Here is a 20,784-nt window from a genome sequence, read left to right as displayed (position 1 = left end):
AAATTGGGTTTCAGACAAAATATTTTACATTTGCACATCACCAAGTAGTGTTCTGATTTGTTTTGATCCTATAAAAATCTTTTTTTTTCCACCACAGAATTGCAAAAATGTGTCTTCACAACAAGTGAAATATATTTGAAAAATGTTAACAGTTCACTTATTTGCTATTTCAATATTTTGTTAGAAAAAAAAGCCTGAAATCTTCAAGACTTTCATTTCACATGCTTTACACAGCATAATGGTCACAGTTCACTTTACAAAATCCTCAAATTTGAGTCACAGAATGAAAAGTTAATGTAGGAAGACAAACAGACTTTGGACCACTGTCTCTGAAAGCTGAGCAATTGTGACAAGATAACAACATTTCAAGGCATCTTTATTGCTCATTCCCTTTGTGAGCAAGCAGAACGCCTATTGTCATCTCGCCAGAATGGGGAGTTGGCCCTAGTAATAGCTAGTCCTGGTTTAATCTGGCTCTCCGTAGAAAGCAAGTGGGTGAGTGGATTTTTCGAGCCCTTAAGTGGTAAGGTAGGGAGGGGTGTACAGATGGCCATTACTCATCAATGCTTACTATTTTGTTGAATCTGAGAGCTGATATTCTCTCCGTCTGTCATAGCATTCCTGGATTCCAGGATCTTCCCAGAGCTTCTTGATTGCTTCGACTTGCTTCCTTTCCAATGAGCACACTTTAGCTACCTCCACTTCTCGGATCATCATCGCGTTTTCCTAATGAAATAAAAGAAAATTCATACTTTTTAATGTATTTTATTAGCATTTTCTACCACATTTATGATACAGTCTGTACAATACGTACATTTGGCAGTGTAAGACACATTTGGAATCAAAGCGTGTGTCGGACCATAAATGTGATCCCACTGATATCCCCCTTATGGTGTGCATTTCCAACACCAGTATCTACAATATTAAATAACGGTCAAAAGAACTTTAAGAGAAACTAAATAATACCCAATAACCCCCCCCCCCCCTATCTTCCTTCTGATCCATATTATGTCAGTTGTGTTTGCGTCTACCATTAGTTCAATATAAGGTATCTGTTATTCAGGTGTTGGGGTGTGTCTGTCAGAGTTCCTCCCGGAGTTACCCCCCTGAGCCTCCTCCATGTCTTGAGAGCATTGTGTGGGAGGACTCTGATCTCCCTGTGACTAAGTAATCATGGATGCCCAGGCTAATCTGTCTTCCTCTGCTTTTCTCATTTCTGACAGAGTGCATCCGAACCAACTCTGCCGTTGCCTACTCATTTATATCTCGTAACCAGTCTGGATGTTTCGGGATGTCTTGGTTGCATCCATGCAATTATCACCCGTCTCTTAGCCAACACTAGACCCAGGTTTACAAATGGCCTGCTGAAGTTTTTATTTTTAGGAGTTCGCAGTAGGCCCAGTATCGCCGTCCTGATATCACGCGTAATAGTCCAAGAAAATTCATACTTAATAACTGCAGTTTGTTTTTTGTGTGAAATCAATCCAATCCATTAAATGTAAACATGGACTAAAATTATTAGAGAAGCAGGGTATTAAATTGGGCAACGAGACCAAGAAAGGACACAAGACTACAAAAATAGAGATCATGAGAAATAGAAATAAAGAGCGACAGATCATCAACAAACAGTAATGGGGTCAAGCTAAAGTGAGTTCCAGCAGGGACACAGGTGCTAAACAAGAATGGTGAGTGTGAGAAAGAGTACCCCATGCAGAGACTGCACAAAGGAGACAAACAAAAATGAGAGCATGTCAATAGGTTTGAGAGGTAGAGACCGAGGTAAGGGACCTGGAGAACGAAGATGACCACATTTTCACTAGGCGGAGCTGTATTTTGCTGTAACAAATTACCTATTTAAGAACCAGTTTCTGTAATAACTATTGCTCTAACGATATTATAGCAATTCAAAATGATATTTACTGTGGGGTTTTTTCAAAACACTTCTGAAAGTATAAGTATAACAGAGTCTCCTAGTTATAAATCGCAAAAGAAGTGTATTGTATTGTAATTCCATTTATAAAGCACTTATTACCCCCGATGAGGTAAGTACCAAACTACCCTGGAACCCAAGGTTAGTAGTTAACTCAGTAGTTACTGGTAACTGGCAATACTCTCAAGGAAATTATTCCATGCATGCACTTCAGTTTATTTGTGGTATAATAAATTAATTGGAGTTAAGTGTGACAACTAGTTGGGGTATGCAAGTTCTTGCAAGTGGTTGGTGGATAAATAGATAGACTAGCGTATGTTAGGTATTGTTAAGCTGCATGAATATGGGTTCAAAGGAGGAGAAGTAGTTATCTATGACAGAAGTATGGGCCGTTAGCAGAAATACAATAAAATAAAAACTTAAAACCGCCATTTAACGAATAGACCCGATAACATCCAAAATGCAGCATAAAGGAAACTGGTCCATTAGGAACACTTTGTTCTAAGGATGGTCGTGTGTTTGCTGAATGTACTGTAGGAAAATATAAACAGACTCGGGAATCAAAAAACTGTAAAATAAAAAAAAATAAAAATATAAACTAGTACGCCTCAAGTGAAAACATGCTGTGGACTAGCAACTCCAAGCCACATGCCAACTAAACCAGACCACTAGTGACACATGCTGAAATGCCATTGCCCAAGAACGAAACCAGGGAGGGAGGGAGGGGGTGGGGGGGGGGGGGTTCGTCTTAGGGACTTGTAACCTAAGGTAACTATAACTTGCACCCTTGCCACGCACTACTAATTTCCCCACATATTATATCACTCATGACATCATTGATAATATCGCTGCAACATTTGCTGTCAAAATTCATGAAAAAACAGTGCTTGGCGAGGGTGCGAATTATAGTTACTTGAGATAACCAACTAGAACTGGTGAATTTCTATGGTTCTGTTGAACCTAACTATAACGTCCCTATATAACCTTTGGGTTTTTAGTGACATATATATATATATATATTTTTTTTTAGGTATGTAGTACAGTCTGTTACGGTTTTCTTTCGGGGGTTGGTGATACATTTCTCACATATCACTTGGGGTTTGTCTCTGCCTGGTTTCATTCTTGGGTGATGACATATCACCACATGAGTCAACTAGTCTAGTTGGGGTGTGGCTTGGGGTGGATGGTCCCCAGCATGTATTCACTTGAGACATACTCGTTTTTTTTCCATTTGTTTCAGTCCGGATTCTGTTTATATTTTACTACAATACATTCGCCTAACATATGTCAACATTCGCATAACCTTTGTCCTGAGGATGGTCTCATGTACTTTATGCTGATGAAACAAAGCGAAACATCAACATTGTCTGCTACAACTATTTTCAGAACAAAACAAATGGATTGTACTATAAAGAGAAGTTAACATTAAAGGACTTGTTTTGATTGGTTGAGGTGATTTGTCTCCTGACAAAAGTTATTACTAGATATTTAATGGATGTGTGACGTCTACTTGGTCAGCAGTGGCGTGTCTTTAATGTGACACAGCTTCGTCCCTCTGAAACCCCACGATACATAGCTTAATTCTGGGTGCCACAGGAACTTCAGCTAGCCTCCCTGGGCAATTAATTACTATTTCCCGAATTGCTCTAAGGTCGGGACACCGCCAAAAAAAAAAAAAAAAAAAAAAAAGAGTATGAAGGTCCATGCTTGTCCACAATCACTAAGAATTGTCGGATTCGGCTTGTTCAATCTTTCTAACCAGTACCTTGCATAGTAGCTCTTAGAAACCATTTTAATCTAGAACTGGCAGTATGGACCATAAGGCTTAAGTCAGACGACTGCGGTTTAAACAGTCTTTGTTCCTTGGGTGTGCACGGAATATATGGAAGAGTAGGTAGTTCTGCTGTTGAAGGGAATTTACTGCCTTACCAGAGCCTCCTGTAAAGTCAATAGTTTCTCCTTGGGACCCGACCTTGTTTTTTAAGGTTTTTACAATGTGCTCCATTTGAGCCTTTAGGAGAAGCACATGCACAGATGTAGACATTGAGCCATTTTTTTAGCCGTTCCTTCATCCCGTAGGCCCTGGAGATTTATCTTCTCCATTAATGAACAGCATGGGACGGGCCGCCATTATGGCGGTCGCCCTCGTCCCCGGGACCTCCAAGGGAAGGGGAGGGGCCGCGTCATTAATGATGCGGACCCTACTCCGAGCGGCAGCCAATAGGCGGCCGCTTTGCGCTTAGTGCTTCCGGTTCAATGTCACTTCCGTCCAATCACTTCCGTCCAACCAAGGAACCATAGGGGCTCAACCCTTAAAAGAAGCCTCTTCGCTCCTGCTGCCTACACGTCCGCAGGCGACTCCTCGCCCCCTAATCAGATTTGTGCTTTATTCCCTCTCCAGGTGCAGTGCGACAGAATCGCATCGGCCAGCGACAGGGGACGCCGAGTCAAGAAGAGCGGAGGCGGGAGCGGGACCGGATTGTGTGCTCCCAAGCCTTTCCTCTTTGTCTGCTTTGTTTCCACTGCAGGTCGTCTAACGGAATACATCCTGCGGGGAGAATAGAGGAGCTTGGCGGATCGGAGGAGCAGTGCGACACGCAGCGCGGTTTCTGGGCTGGAGCCGAACCTGTGTGCTCCTGGTTTCCTTGTGTTTTGTTTCCCTCCAGATTTCAGGTGGAGGGCATCGAAGACATCTGGCCGCGTCGCGAATCCACCAGCGGGTAATTTTCTAGGGAGGCAGCAGGTATTTGGGCTGTTTCTGTGGTGCAGGGATAGTTGGCGGGGGACTCATTGGTCTTCGGCCCAGCTTGCTTGAATCCTGATGGTGCAGTGAGCAAGGGATAGTTGGCGGGGCAGAGTGTCTGAACAACTTAAAGGAGTGAGCTCTAGTTGCGCAATAGGTTAGCGCGGTGCTTATACAGCAGTACTTACCCAGAGCGTGCACTGCAGAACTGCACATTGTCACTAGTGGGGAGCGATTTTGAGTCACAAGTGTACATTAGGGGTGATCAGTTTTTTTCTGCAGGTCGGGGTGCACCTCTCACATAAAGGGAACCATGATTGATTATGGATGACATCATATCTTGGTTGGAGGGTTTGAAGCATGGTACAGGACCTTCCTAGTGAGGGATGGGGGGGCCAGATAGTCGGTCAACTATGCTGGCCTGTGGTGGTAAGGTCATCAGTGGTAAGCCTAGTCTGCGGTCTTAGCGGTCAGCATCATGTAACTCCGGGGGTAGTGACAGCTGGTAAGTAGGCTGTTGGAGTGCGGGGGCTGGGGGAGTATCCTTCCCAGTGGGCCTGGGGCCACCCCTGCATGCGCAGTAAGTCTGCAGCCCCCTAATGGAGTCAAGGCCAGGGCGTAGGGGGGACCCGGGGGAAACATCTCCGTCCGATAAGCTGTACCCCCTGCGCAACCTTACTCCGGGAGTAATAGTTGTAGTAATCTGGACTTGAAAGCGGGGGGGGGGGCATTGGGGAGAAGCTGCCAGACGTGGACTTTGCCGTAGGCTCTAGAAGGGACACGCAGAAAGTAATATCATGCATTGTTAGATTTACGGTAGGAGTGCCTTCTGTATTCGATTGTGTTAAGGATAGCCCTTGAAACAACATGTGTCTACCAAGGTAACTGTACTTTCTGCATAATTTTTTCTGTAAATGAAAAGTTTTGAATATTACGACTGGGGGGTGGGGGGGGGGGGGGGGTACTCCCCCTAATCCAAAAACTTACAACACCATGGTGTGGTTTTACAATCCTGTGGGCCTGGGGAAGGAGGGCGGCGCCATCCTAGAACCAGGGGTAGAGTGTATGGTTGAGAGGGGACCTAGCTAGGTAAGTACCAGACCATATTACCTTTATAGGACAAGATTTGTTTTCACGTTCCCAATGAACTTGTTGTATTTTCATTTTGTCCCAGTATTTACGTACCACCCTCTAGTTAGTGTTCACAGATCCCTCATGCTTGGGGGCAACAGCCTTAGTGACAGGATGGAATGGGAATTCCCTATGGTCCCATTAACGGGTGGATCCTAGAGCATCTGTAGGAAGGAGGAGATTTGTTTTAACTCGAACATGTGTTGCCTGTGGGGCGCAGCCGAGTTCTTGAACATAAAATCAATTGTGCCATTTTTAAACTGTTTCCATCACTATTCACTGAGCCATTTGCACTTCGTGAGGTTAACGAATTGCTCCATTCATGCTTATATTTTTCAACATACGCATTTAATTCCTTGATACAACCAATTTAATAAACAAGAATTTAGGAGCGCAGCAGTCGTTATCATTCATGGGCACTGTATACAGTTATCTCTGACAAATAGAATCAGAACCTCCCAAAAGGAACACTGTCTCTTTCTGACTGACTGTGGGTTGATGTTGTAAGTACTGGAACAAGAAATGGAATTCGGAGCAATAAATATTACTTGTAAGTATTTTACACATTTCCGCCTATTTCACCCGAGAGGCATTAATAGAGAGTAATCACACGAGCCGTCGCAATCTCCGAACATCCATTCTATATTCCGTTATTACTCAGAAAAAGCAGCAACAGTTGTGATTGCTAAAGCTGCGCATTCTTAAAACAGGCTATTTATGTATGTGCCATTGTACCAATTTGTTTGCCACTCCACTGTGGACAGGATGGGCTGAGAATAATTGAATACAAATGCGTTTGTGGCTAAAAACAATGTACAAGCGTCCCCACCATGACAAGAAGACACCCTTAAACAAAGCAAGTAAGCAACACAAATCTGAAATTGTAACCAGCAGTAAGTAAACCATTCTTTATTATTCCTTAAATTTCGAGGGGTTGAGCAGTTTCCATTACTTTAAAATCAATCCACTAGGTGGCAGCATGGATTTAGCAATCACACCTCCATATTATGCAATACAGTACATGTTCACCAAACAACCTGTTATTTGGTGCTGTCTGGTTTTTTTCAGATGGGATTTAAATGAAATAATAAAAAATACACAAGGTGAAGTAAAGTTACCACAAATGTACAGTACGTGTTCACCAAACAACCTGTTATTTGGTCCTGTCTGGTTTTTTTCAGATGGGACTTGAATGAAATAATAAAAAATAGACAAGGTGAAGTAAAGTTACCACAAATGAGAGAGAAAAAAATCAAAACGTAAGAAATAATTTTTACCATTTGAATACAAGCAATTCCTTTGCTCGGTAAAAAGAGGAGCAAGTGTCACTACAGGAATTAAAGGGGAGAAGATGGTGCGACAGTTCGTGAGAGTTGTTCCGGGAAGAAAACGCTTATATGACATGTATGTCTCAAATGAGAACAAAAAGAGTTGAATGGCAATATTTTACCAGGAGGAACATTGGGAGTAAAGAACACAAACTTTTCACCATACTCCTCCACTCATTCTGTTTGCCCTAGAAAGCCACTTCACAGTATCAGTCACTCATGTAAGTGCCGCATTCAAACTAATACCAATTAGTCCGGAAATAAGAACATTCAGGCAGTTGTATAGACAAATATATAATATATATGTACACATACATAAACACAAATAGCTCTACCAATGAATCCCTCCGTGTTTGAAATAAAAACATTGAAAATGCAGAAACCTGTAAGTAAGCAAAACGTTACCCTGTTCCACATTGCACTTTATATTTTTTAGCTATACATCTATTACAACAAAAAAACACATTTTAGAATGCATGCTTTTAATTCCCCTACAATGCCCTTTGAATTTAAAATATTACTGACACACATTGCTGCATAAACCACCTTTCAAATATTAGCACATTATCCAACAAAAGTACTAATTTCTCAAAACATTAGCAAACATATCTACAGGTTCAGGTAAACAATGAATACTAAACGCATGAGGCTCAAATCTTTCAAAATAGTACTAAAATCAAGTAATAAATCATGTAATATAAAAAAAACGAGTAACATTTATACACACACATTCAAGAGATCTGAAGTCTCACACATTGTGAGTGAGACTCACACATTGTGAGAGAGACTCACACATTTGGAAGTTCGTAAAGCACTCACACCAGCCTTAAATAGAATATCTGCTGATAACTGATAGACGCAGAACTCTAAATGACTACTTACTTACGTAATCTTCATTACTCCGAGTCATAGTGCCCCAAGCACATGGTGCTCAGAGGTGACTGTGATGAGGAAGATGGAAAAGGAAGGTAATGCAGCCATGTCCAGAGCTCTGCTGGGAGCACAGCAGCTTCTGGAAACTATTCAGGTTTGAGGAAGCAATCCCACAAGTTGAAACTTCGTATACGTAACTGACTGAAGGAAACATTTTGGACACATCAGAGTGATGATCCAATACATGTGAAAGCCATTAGCATACTTTAGTGAGGTGTAGGTGTTATTCTATTTATTTTAACCATATATATATTTTTAATGATTTCACTTCCTATATTGTCACATTTTGTGTAATATCACTTCCTTCAATGTTATCAAATACACTAATGAGTTCATTCTTTTAAGAATTTTCAGAACGTAAATTATCTGCATACTTCAAATGTATTTGATCATTATATATTTATAATACAGCGGATACTGCACTCCTTTCATGAGCTAGTCTCCAATTTCCTTATTACAAGTGACATGTGATGTCTCCAGTCACCTTAAAGAAAAATTAGGTAGAAGCTCAACTTTGATAAGTTATTACAGTTGACTCCTGACATCACAATGTCAGGTGCCAGCAGAGAGTGAAAGGTATAATTACATTAATGAAAACGGGCACTAACTTTTCCTTCTTTTGATATCTTCTTCTAAAAATTAATCATCAGAAAAGAGATATTTATGGCAAAATGTTGAATTTGTTCATGCTATAGGTTGTTGAAGCAAAGATGGTCTGTCTGCATGTTTGCAAAAATTCTGAGTTACAGCATTTCTTTTTAATCTTACTTTTTGGCAAAAAATACTGGCCGATTTTTGGTGTGTTAAATCTCACACTACAAAATCTGCTTTTTGTCTTCTCTGAAATGCACATGAAAGACCAAGATACCAAGGAGTTAAGTGGGAATGGTGATGGTGTGACCATGTATTATAAGAAATAAGATACCCTCTGCAGCATGGGAAAGAGATTTTAAGTCACCTCGGAGGTGCATGACCTTATAAAGGAACTCTGCCTTTAGCCTCATTCCTCGATTAAAAACAGGGTTTCAGAGCCTGACGAAAATGTAGATGGTCTAAAACACATTTGAGTTCCAAAGGGAGATGATTCTACAGCTTTGGATCTAGAATAGAAAAAGATGGCCTCATTGACAAACGTAGGACTAGCAAGTTAAACAGAAAGACTAGCTGGTCCCACAAATGGCATCATGAACAGCGCAAAATATTTTAAAGCAAAATCTTTGATTTATTGGTCCTCAATATACAGAATGTCTGGCTGCCAAGGACAGATTTAGTTTGCACAACCCACGGGCCAGCCTTGCAACCAAACTCTGCATTTATTACATGTTCATGTAGCTCAGGGTGTGAGCAATACTGTCTATAGTCAGTCTGTGAAAGAATGAGCATACCAATTACTGGAACATATATTTCACAGGTGACAAAACACAAGATGTTCGGCACCTGTAGAAAGCAGCTAAACCACATTTTTTGACCGCGGACGTCAAAAGAAAAAAAACTGTCACAAAAGAAGTTCAGGTACTTCGCTTTGGCCACCAGAGCTGACGAAAGTCCCTCAAGCATATTTGACCAATAATGCATGCCGTTCCCATAGCAAAAAGAACTGTTGTCACCATTCACTCGGAGGACATTCACAGCCAATTTGGAATGGCTGTCGGGCACCCCCACTGCTGCTTGGAGGACCGGCCTAGGGCTAGTCAAATGTCAGCAAACGCTGAGTGTCGTCAATAGGCTTATAATAAATTACATATAACATTGCATCTAGATCATTCATTAAAAACAGGGACATGTTAGAAATTTGTCCCCAGAGGATTACTCCTATATTAAGACCAAATAGACAACTTTTTTTAAACAATAATATTCAGAGCAATCCAGGAGTAGTCGACATAATCTACAGCAGTTATGGATTTCTATGGTTAGTCATGCATACAATTTCCATATGTGGATTTGTAACCAAGTGTACAACTCTTCAAGTGGAAATGTAACCCAAATGTGCAGTTGCCAATAAAACATTATTTTTTATTGTGTGTGATAACTTTATTTCGATCAAAGACCATAAAAGTGCAGATAAAATACATACAAAGCACAGTAATTAAAACAATAAATATAGACGACTAATATTACACATAAAAAATTGATTAAACAAGTAGTTATCGATTGGAAATCTAGATAAGAATTTTTTTTTTTAATTGATCCAGGTATATTTACAATAACTTTAAACCAAGCCTTTCCTTCGTCGCCACATACCATGTAAAAAACGGGAGACAGCAAAGACAATAGGTGGAGAGGTGTCATACATTAAAACTCTACACGCCTGCATACTTTTCCTGAAGCCCAGGTTTCTACATAGTGGGATCAGCCAGCATTTTCTTATTGTAACATACGCTGGACAGAAGAACATAACATGGGCAACATCTTCTCGAATGTAGTTCCATGCGGGGCAGGTTCAGTTTTCTGTTTTAGCCCATTTCGAAGTAAATGCCCTGATTGGCAGGCAACCATGCCTCAAGTGAGTATATAGTTTCCTCGCAAGAGGGGGTTGGACGACATCTAAAAATTCCTCCTGTCGAGGTTCAGATTTTACTAGGAGGAACTCCACAGACAGCCTACCCTGGGTTGTTGATCGGTGTAATGCAAGAAGGTTTTTCTCTCTCACCAGGGTTAGGAGCTGTGCCCTAGGTGTGCTCGGGCAGCTCAACTCGGGGGTCTCCCATTATTTTTATTTATCCACAGCTAAAATATATTTCCCCACGTAGCAATGGCTTCCAGAGGTGTGGCGCAGCGGCCAGGGCGACTGACGCCTGACGCTGGGATCACGGTTCAACCCCCGGCACCGGCGGCAGGTGTCTGCCCAGCACTATGTGACTCGGGGCAGTAGCTTGCTTAATCTTCCCAACGGCCCCCAGCGCCAGGAAACCTACGGGTAGCTGTGCGCTTTACAAATACAGGATTATTATTATTATAACTCCACAAAATATGAGGCGGCTATCCACCCCATTCCCTTTCTGGAAACTCAGGTACTCCTGTCCTGGAGAGGAGTCGCTTTGCATGGGTATCCACACTGGAAAACAACCCGCATGCGCAAGGGTTGTTAGAAAAAAACCCTTAGAACAGCAACGTTCCTACCGCGACCCAACATTTGGGAAGCACTGTAGGTACACAGTATTCAATAAAACCCGATTTGAGCAGCAAATTTTTCATTTAAAATGTTTTTGCCCACTTAAATGTTTCCTATTGCGCAAAACACATTATGACCCGGGCTCTAGGTTTATAGCTTTATTTATTTACAAAGCAGTAAATATATTTTGAAAAATTGTGCCCACCCACACAAAAAATAAAACTCAACGGACTCTTATTCCTTATTTACTACAAACAGAGGTTCCATATTTCAACTTAAGACTACCATTGATTGTTTCGATAGATATTCTTTATGTTGGAGTTTCAGTACAAATAATTCTGGAACGATATTTGATTTTTGTTCTTGCATTTTTTTGTTCTTTTCAGAAGCTTGAACATTAAATGATTTCTTGATGTTCTTCTGGAATCTGGCATTGTAACTTGCAAGTGCAACTGAAAGGTTCAAGTAGCCATCTCTCAAAGTTGAGTCAAATTGCAGTCTCTGGACAGAAATGGCACAGCATATGTTAGATTTATATTTTATGTGAAAGCCTCAAATGGTACTTCACCAACACTTGCCTACATCCCAACCAAGTTTCAAGACTAGCACTTCAGCACTTCGATAGGAACAAGAAGCACTATATAAATGCATTTAAAATACGACAGAATACCAGGGACGTCTTAATTCGGTTAATAAGTCTAACTGATTCACAATGTACATTATTTATATTAGTATGAATAATATATGGAATTATACATGGGTAACACTGGATAACAGATGTTTTTCACTGGGGGGTTCTGAGTGGGAGATATATATATTTATATCAGATTTCTGGACCCGCCCTTGCCGCCTCCTTTGCGACGGTCCAGACAGAGCACAAACTCCTCTTTCCTTGCAATGATTGTTTGTTCACCCTTGCCAAAACATCATTACCCATTTCAGTCACCAAGTGACCTTGCTCACATAGTGAAACGCTATACAATGCCAATATTCAAACATAACATGTGATCCTCTCACGTGAAATACAGGAGCATAGGCATAGTAAACAGACTATTCTGTGCCATGATCTCGGTTATACAAACCAGGGGGACTAACCATCTACTAATAAACAAAACACTGATATATATTTTTTTATATTTTAGTTTTTTTTTTATAATGTTTAATAATTCTTTTTTTTTTTTTTACACAATCCAGACAATTTTAAAACACAATCACACCATCACCTATCACCACAAAACCAGCTCCGCAGTAACTCTGGCCTTGCAGCACACCGGGGAGGCACTCGGCCTCTCCCGGTGGGGCCCGATGATGAAGCATATCACCAACTAGGTTGGCGAGTGAGGGCTTTTTTAAAGAATCTAGTGAGATTCTTCATGCTCGCTCCTTTTACTTGAAAGTACACTCTTTTGTTGTTTATACAATTTAAACTGGGGGACCAAGAGTGTTCCGTTTGTACTATCCCTCACTCTCCTTTTGATATCAGTGACTCTCACAAATGACATAAAAATGATGTGAGATTGTGCCCAAGTGGTTGCTGTGCACCTGTTAGGGGAATGCTCCAGGACAACCGAAAAAAAGTTGACACCCAAACTCCGACTCTTACCCCACTCTATAAGACCAGTGTTTCCCTAGGTGTGGGTCGAGTCCCACTGGTGACTCATCAAGCCAATTGTTGGGGGGTCCTGAAAGTCCAAGCACTAAATGTAGATACCTTTAAATTCTGTATTTATCTTGTCAAATTTGCTGAGCTTCAAAGACAGAGGTCAAATGGCATGTTATGTTTTCTGGCAAATGGCTACTTTTTTGTTAACATGGTAATTGGTGTTTACAAACTCTTCTCACTTGCAGTCAGAGAAAGAAAACTAAAGGGAATAATGTGACAATCTTGCTGGGGTACAGAGTGTGAAAAGAAAGGCTGCAAATGAACTGTACATGACAGTGCGATGCCACACAATGCTTGCTTGTATCAATTGACGTTAGGTCGGTCGCAAAAGTTTTTCATTCTAAAAATGGGTCATGGGTCTAAAATATTTAGAAAGCACTGACCTAGACCATAACATTCACAGCAATTAAAAGCAAGAGGAAGTTGCCCCAACACCAACCCCTGGCCCACAGGAAAAAGCAAGCCCATAGTCTTCTCCAAACTGCATTGATCAAGAAGACCTAACCACTCTAAATAGGCTAATCTACAAAACCCTCACTCAAGGAATCAATTAATGGTAAACCAACAAGAGACTCACAAAGAAATTCACCAACAAGAAAGAGGTGGGTGGCAGGAAACTAGGACAATGAGCAGCGCACATACTACCAGTCGTCTCCAGGAACTGATGTCGAAGTATCACACATCTCTCTCTCACCGGACTCCTCCTATCATGATGTCCGATTCTCATTAACACACATTTGCTTTGCCTTCCTTTGCACAATTGTGTTGCTGAAAATACACATGCACTAGCCCCATTCAGGTTATATTCTTCAGTTGTCAACACTGCACAGTCTCTGAAAAGGAATCATTTGATTTATCTGGAACGCAAAGACACATGGGCGAATCATGGTGTTTTCTTAAACAGCTCAACAGCTTGGTTCACTCGCAGCGCACAGAGGCACAGAAGTCAAGCTTAGTTGCGAGGATAGAAACCGCATACCAGGATGTTCTGGGCACGACAGTGGCTGGGTGTCACAGACAAACTGCACACAGCATCATCTCAGGTCTGCGCTGGGTTTGGGCGAAATACACAAACCCCGCTCGGAGACACTCGCCTCTCCCACTCACGTCGCAGGTCTACCGGCATAGCGAAACTTGAGGGCCACCCCTGCAAGGTATCTAGAGGGCCCACCTCCGGACCAGGGCCGGACTGGCCATAGCGGGCACTGGGCGCTAGGGTGGGGGCCAGTTTTGGGACCCTGGGGGCCGTTTTCTAACCTGGTATCGACAATATCGGCCCCCTGTAACAAAATCGAACGAAACCGGCCCTCGCAAACTGCTCAGTTGCACTCCCCCTCACCTCAGGGGGGCCCAGTTGAGCAGTTTGCCAGGGCCGGTTTCAGTTCCCAGTCCGGCCCTGCTCTGGACCCATAAAGGAGCTCTCCGGGCAGTGTACTGTGCTGAGGGGGCCCCCTGAAATTTGCCCCCTCCCCGGCCTGCGGGGCCCGTGTTCCGCAACTGCGCAGGTCGCTGCTGCATATGACAAGGACTGTTTGTTATCACACTATGATGTCACAGGCAGGCGGGCTCTGTCAAGTCTTGAAACGGCTGTCCCTGATGCGCAGCTCCCAGAGCCATCCAGCAACTTCCACAAGTCCAACGTCAGACTCGGGCCAGGCTCTCAAAACATGCTCCTGATGTGATGTAATGCATGCCAAGCATGCCTGCGGCTCTCAGTTTCAATGCCCTTAACCAACGCTCCTCCCCTTAATCCTGCAAGAGCAAACCTTGAGACAGTCCCTAGGCAGGAACAGGCAAGAAAAAAAAGAAATATGAACTGCTGAGTGGACTATTAATTATTAGCAGCTTTTTCTGTTCCAATTAGGTCCAAGTGCCACTCCAACAGCTGCAAAACTGACAGCCACACCCATTTTAAGCACCCTGTCAGCATGGCCTGGGGTTCCAAGTCATAGCAGTGAATACCTAGATCTAGAATCTGGTACCCAAGCTACTGGCTGTCAGAGCCATACATGAACATGTGAATTATAGATGGCTAACTGTTTTATGGGGATGTTTTCCACTGAGAGGTTCTGAGTGACAAGAGAAACTGTGAGATGTCTATGAGGGCACTGTAGTGATTGCATGTTCCTTTAAATGGAATTCTTTTTATGTATTGTGGAATGTTTTCTTACAAATGAATGTTCTAATGTGTGTACTGAAACTGGAGTTGGGATTTATTTTTTGGATGAACCTTCCTTCCAGCTGCATCTATTCTTCACCGCTCAGGAATAAATACTTTTCATTTCATTTCTTGGAGTTCTCTTTATTTACATTGGATTACCACTACAATTTTGGCGACATGGATGGTTTTTGAAAGAAAAAGAACCAGATTTAAACGACAAAAGTGACTGCCTTTTGTTATATCTCGACTTTTGGAATTATAAATCGCTTTATCTGCTTGGAAATGTCATCTCTTCCTGTAAGTACTTTAAAATAATTTTATTTTTCTGGAGTACGTTTCTGTTGCTTCGTGTTGCAGCTTATCTCCTACACGAGGAGTAGTTTGGAACTGAATGAAGCGTGAATCGTACTGGGTACTCATTTGGGAAGAGGCATGTGAAAGGAAATTATCCGGTTTGGATGGCGATTTTTGTACTTTGTGAACTTCAAATAGTGAGGTTTCTACCTGCTGTTTACCTTTGAAATCGGCGCTGTAACGGATCCCTGGCAATAGCGTCCTGCATTGGAACGTCTGACGTGGTTCTCGAGGGAGCTGTGCACCGGATCTCATCTCCATCTTGGAATCAGTGGACTACACCACGTCATCACGACACGTTAGGACCCACGCCACCTAGCGTGATAGCATCATCACGCATCACGCCACCCAGAGTGATAGCATCATCACGCATCAGCCTACGTTTGACGGCCATTTTGAAAGTGTTGTTTCAGGTTTCCTTGGCAACCACTCTCGTTGTGGAAATATCGGAAGAGGCAATTTTCGGAAAGGAATTTTAGCGGTACTTTTATATATGTTGCACGAAGTTTAGCGGTGTAACTCACAAGGATTTTCTACTATTCTTGGATTTTAATGCAGCTGGAAGTCTAGAACATTACTGGAGGACACCTTTTCACGAAGTGGTTAATTGACGATTTGGAGTTTCTATATCATCATATGTTATTTCTTTTCACTAAACCAATTTATTTTGCAGGTTTTACTTAAGACTTTTTAACCTGGTGCATCACGATCTGCCATTATTCATGAAGTGGTTGCGATTTAATTCACGAAGTGGTCTTATTCAATATTCAACAAGTACAATATTTTACATGTTGTAAGACATCATTCACGAAGTGGTTGCATTCAATTTTTCAACGAGTACAATAACTAACAAACTGTTGTTTCTGGTATTTCTTTACATGAAGATATCATTCACAAAGTGGTTCATTCAATATTCAGCTGTTGGTTCACGAAGACATTGTTCCTGAAGTGGTTGTTTCAAATAACTAACTAGTTATTGTGTTAGGTATTTCTTTTTCACAAAGACCTCATTCACGAGGGGGTCGTTTCCAATCACTAACCAATTTTTGTTTCAGGTGTTTGTTCTCTTTAAAGCTTTCAATTATGCCACTGACAGCGAGCACATCAAGAACAGTTGCAACCAGTGACAAAAATCCATTGAATTTACAAATCAATTCACCTAGAGAATGTTTGTCAGTTTGTGGAGAACTTGTTGTTTCCTGGGTTTGAGAAAGTGAAAACTGATTTCCATGTTAGAAGGAAATTTGAGGGTATTGAGCAAAAGGAGTGTAACAACTTAGTTTGTTTTGGATGTGGTAGTTATTCACATGCTGTTTTCTTTGAAAAATGCCCTGCTAGATCTGCCAAGTGCTGGGAGTGCGGATTGGTGGGACAGTTTTCGCGAGTGTGCAACAGGAAGGACAAGAAAGTGTTTAAAAAAAAAGTGATGTATGTCCAACACGAGGGTTATTTTTCTTCATCAAATTTGGACAATAATGTTGTTCAGGGAAATTTAGTACAGAGGAAAAAAGTTGTTTTAAATACCTCTAGTGACTCATTATTTAATCCTTTTTGTGATATTTCTTTGGGTGGAATTACAGTACAATTGGCAGCAGATTCGGGTTCACCGTTCACTGTAGTGTCACAAGAGATGTGGAAAAGTCATTTTGTGGACAAAATAGGATGGTGGTTAGAATCCAATGATGTTACTGCCGAAAGTTTTACAGGCGGAAAAATTGATATGCTACGGTTTAGAACCCTCATGTTTCGTTTTAAAGGAAAGCATGCTATGGGAAAATTATTTGTTGCAAATAATGGTCCACCGGTATTAGGGTGGAAAGACCTAAAGTTACTGGACATCAGCCACTGCAGTGTTTCAGAGGTTGATGTTGAACTTTTCTGAGATTGTTGTCTTCCAAAGCAATATTCTGATTATGGGCAAGGATAAGATTCAGCAGAATACCGCTTTAAGGGAAGTTTTGTTCATTCTCAGAATCAAATTTCTTGGCTGTTCAAAGCAACAATTGTAAGCTTTCAGGAAAAAATTTAACTTTCTTAAGACGAACGACATGTGCACTCATTTAGGGCAGGAAATGTCTTAAGGTCAGACCACAAAATTTTACTTAGAATACTAACTATGGAAGATTTATCCAGAGCATCAGGTAGAGTAGCCAGGATGTCTATATGACTCAAAGATTTTGTTTATAATGTACTGTTTGTTCCAAGCATGTCAGTAGGCATTCCTTACTGCTTAAAGTAATTGCCCTAGACCCGTGGCGTGTTTGGTGTGTTCCTGCAGTATTTGAAGATACTCTGTCTGTCAAAGCTTATGTGGGAAGAGGAATATAAAGAAGATGATATGTTGCGTTCAGTTTCTAGTAGATTTATTAAGGTAGGGTTATTCAGAGATGGTGTAAGAATGTTAAACTTGGTCCCAAATTTTAAGGTCAGCCAGGAATCTCTTGTACCAAAAGACGTCTTAAAATGTATTGATGTGAGCATAGATAGACATCTTCATAATTGTTTTTAGTGTGAAACTTTGGACTAAGCACAGAAAATGCTTAATTCACCGTCATCTTCGTTAGATTGTACTAGTTTGCCGTAGCAAAGTTTTGCTATGGATATTATGGGACTCATGATTTAACTGGACGGTGTGATTAGGTACATTGTAGTGATCGTGGACTTATTTTCAGGATGGCTTGAAGTGAAGGTCGTGAGTAAGTTGGATACATTGTGTGTGATTAGTTTCTTAGAGAAGTGTTTTTTTTTTTTTTAAAGAGAGGGTTTTCCAGCTTTTAGTTTGACGAACAATGGTGTCTAGTTTAAATCAGATTTGATAGTGAGTTTCGTAACTAGTACAGGTATTGAACAAGAATTTACTGCTTTGCACTGTCCCAGAGGAAATTCTATGTTGAATGAGCGAATAGAATAGAGTTGCTCTAGCAGGGAACTTCTTTGTGAAAGAGTAAGATACTGCTAATTTAAAAAGAGTTTATGGGTAGTTAGAAGTTTTGTCTCATTTCAAAAAGGGGGATGGTGAGGACACAAACACAGTTTGGACACAACAGTTCTGATAGTTCTACACAAAATCCTATTTCTTTGGGGCTACACTGTGAGCAGGATGGTTAAGGTTTAGACTCCTTTATCAGTGAAGTTAGTCCTGACATTTTTGGACAGCAAGACTTACAGCATCTTGGGCTTTGTAGCCAGTGGATTGGGATGCTGACAAATTTCAGCAATCTATTTTGAAGTCACAAGATAGAAATAAAAATTATTATGATAGGAAACATGGCACTAGGGAGGTAAATATCAGTGTTGGACTCAAGGTACATGTTAAATCTGCAAGGAAGGTTGGAAAGTTACACTCAAAGTTTTCTGAACCCAAAACTGTTGTAAGGGTTATGAAGAATACGGTCCAATTGGATGTTGGTACGATTCATCATATGAGTCGGATTGCGTTAGCAGGCAAGACTGGTTTAGAAGGGAATCTCTGTAGTGATTTGGAAAGGGGTTATTGGTGGTTGGATGTTTTTTTTCTCAGTTTGAAAAGGGAGATGGTGTTGTGGGTGAAGATTCTGAAGCTCAGGATGGTTCACAGGTTCCTGTTTCTTTGGAGTCTCCAAGTGGTGTGTTTACTGAAGGTTCGTTGTTTAACATTTGTTGTATTTATTGTTTTTATTATTTGTTTTTTTTTATTGAAGAAGGGGATGTGTAGTGATTGCATGTTCCTTTAAATGGAATTCTTTCTATGTATTGTGGAATGTTTTCTTACAAATGAATGTTCTAATGTGTGTAATGAAACTGGAGTTGGGATTTATTCTTTGGAAGAACCTTCCTTCCAGCTGCATCTATTCTTCACCGCTCAGGAATTAATACTATTCATTTCATTTCTTGGAGTCCTCTTTATTTACATTGGATTACCACTACAGGCACCCAGAACCCCGAGGTGAAAATCTTGCGAACTTCTATAAATTTGGATGCCTAGGTATTTAAAAGGTATGTTGTGCTACTGAGAGGGCCAGTTGCCCGAACTGGATCACGTCTGAATGTTCTCCAGGGCAGAAGAAAAAGGATTGAGACTGTCTCGTTTATGGTGAAGCCCTAGATCTGTGCAAATTGTGAGAAAATCTCTGGTGTCTACTCTAGAACATTGGTCAGGTCATTAGCATAAATAATTATGTAGTATGCATAGGCGGATATCACATACGTGAAGTTACGCAACCGGATGCTTATTTGTTCTGTAGAGGACCGTAACTTAATGGCCAAAGGTTCTAATGCAAGTACGAATAATAAAGGGGATAGGGAACAAAATGTTTCCATGATGTCAGTTAACCTATGAGCATAGGAGAAATAAGGACTCTGAGAATCCAAAAGAGGATGCTCACAAGTCCCTTTATAAAAAGTGTAGGCTGCAGATTAGCTCAGGGTGCAAGACCCTCCTAATTTACCCCCTTTATCTGAGGGGGAATCGCAACCGGTTTTCTAAGCTGCCCAGATCAGGCTAAACCATAAAGCTAATCTTGAACCTACTTCAGGTCTTGACTTATTGCATCAATAACCTGTTCTGGAAAGATATTGCACTCAACCTCATGAATTGTCTACCATGCCTATTGAATTTCTCAATAACGTACAAGAAATTTGAGAGATGTCATAAATCGCTCTGTTGATATTGAGCACAAAGCACTATGAACCTGGAAGTGCAATTGTTTTCAACACTCGAAACCTTACACAAATCAAATCAGATTTGTAGAACACATAGCTACCCCAATGGAGTTTCCCAGCTCTAGCGGTTCTAGGGCTCATTAAAGCCATTCAAGGAGTCAAAATAACCAAGTCTTGAGAGATTTCTGAATATGTGCAAATAAATCACAATGCAATACCCAAGATATCTTGCTTTAGCAGAGTGGGGTAATGGAAGATAACTTCTCTCTAGCCCTTCTGTGGGAGGCCCTTACTTGCTGAGACCATCTGATTGACACTTGTTATGTGCATACCCTCCACATAGGAAGTGTATAAAGATGAGCCAGTTAAGAGTTAATACTCAGTGATGCTTTTCTTTTCAGCTTCTGCAAATCAGTGAAACAAATATGCTGGTGCCACCTGTTAGACCAGTCATCATTGGCATGGTTTCCCCCAGCTTTTTGGCTTCCATCCTCCATGGGTTTGCTGGTCTTTGGACTCTGCACACTTTACCACCACTAACTAGTGCTAAAGTGCTTGCGAGCTCTCCTTTAAACATGGTGAAACTGGCTTACACCCAATTTGCACATTTATTTTACTTGTAAGTCCCTAGTAAAGTGGTCCTACCTGTAGCCAGGGCCTGATAAATGAAATGCCTGCAGCATTCTTTGTGCCACCCACTTAAGAGGCCCATTAAACATGCCTCAGGCCTACCACTGCAGCCTGTGCGCGCAGTTTTAAACTGCCATATCGAACTGGCAAAATAAACC

At 41.3% G+C, this 20,784-nt stretch overlaps 1 protein-coding gene across 1 annotated transcript in view; it reads right to left on the bottom strand.

The window, feature by feature from the left end:
• Window positions 1-20,784, bottom strand: part of LOC147727286 (guanine nucleotide-binding protein subunit alpha-14) — a 520,494-nt gene that overhangs the window by 58,571 nt on the left and 441,139 nt on the right. Inside the window, exon 3 of the mRNA XM_086961341.1 lies at window positions 572-726. Coding sequence (XP_086817467.1) covers window positions 572-726 — 155 coding nt within the window. The remainder of the gene's footprint in view (window positions 1-571; window positions 727-20,784) is intronic.

The sequence above is a fragment of the Lissotriton vulgaris genome, chromosome 3_1, assembly GCF_964263255.1.
Source record: "Lissotriton vulgaris chromosome 3_1, aLisVul1.2, whole genome shotgun sequence".
In the NCBI taxonomy this organism is placed as follows: domain Eukaryota; kingdom Metazoa; phylum Chordata; class Amphibia; order Caudata; family Salamandridae; genus Lissotriton; species Lissotriton vulgaris.
Note: the sequence above shows the minus strand (reverse complement) of the source record. Positions and strands in the feature narration are given on the sequence as shown.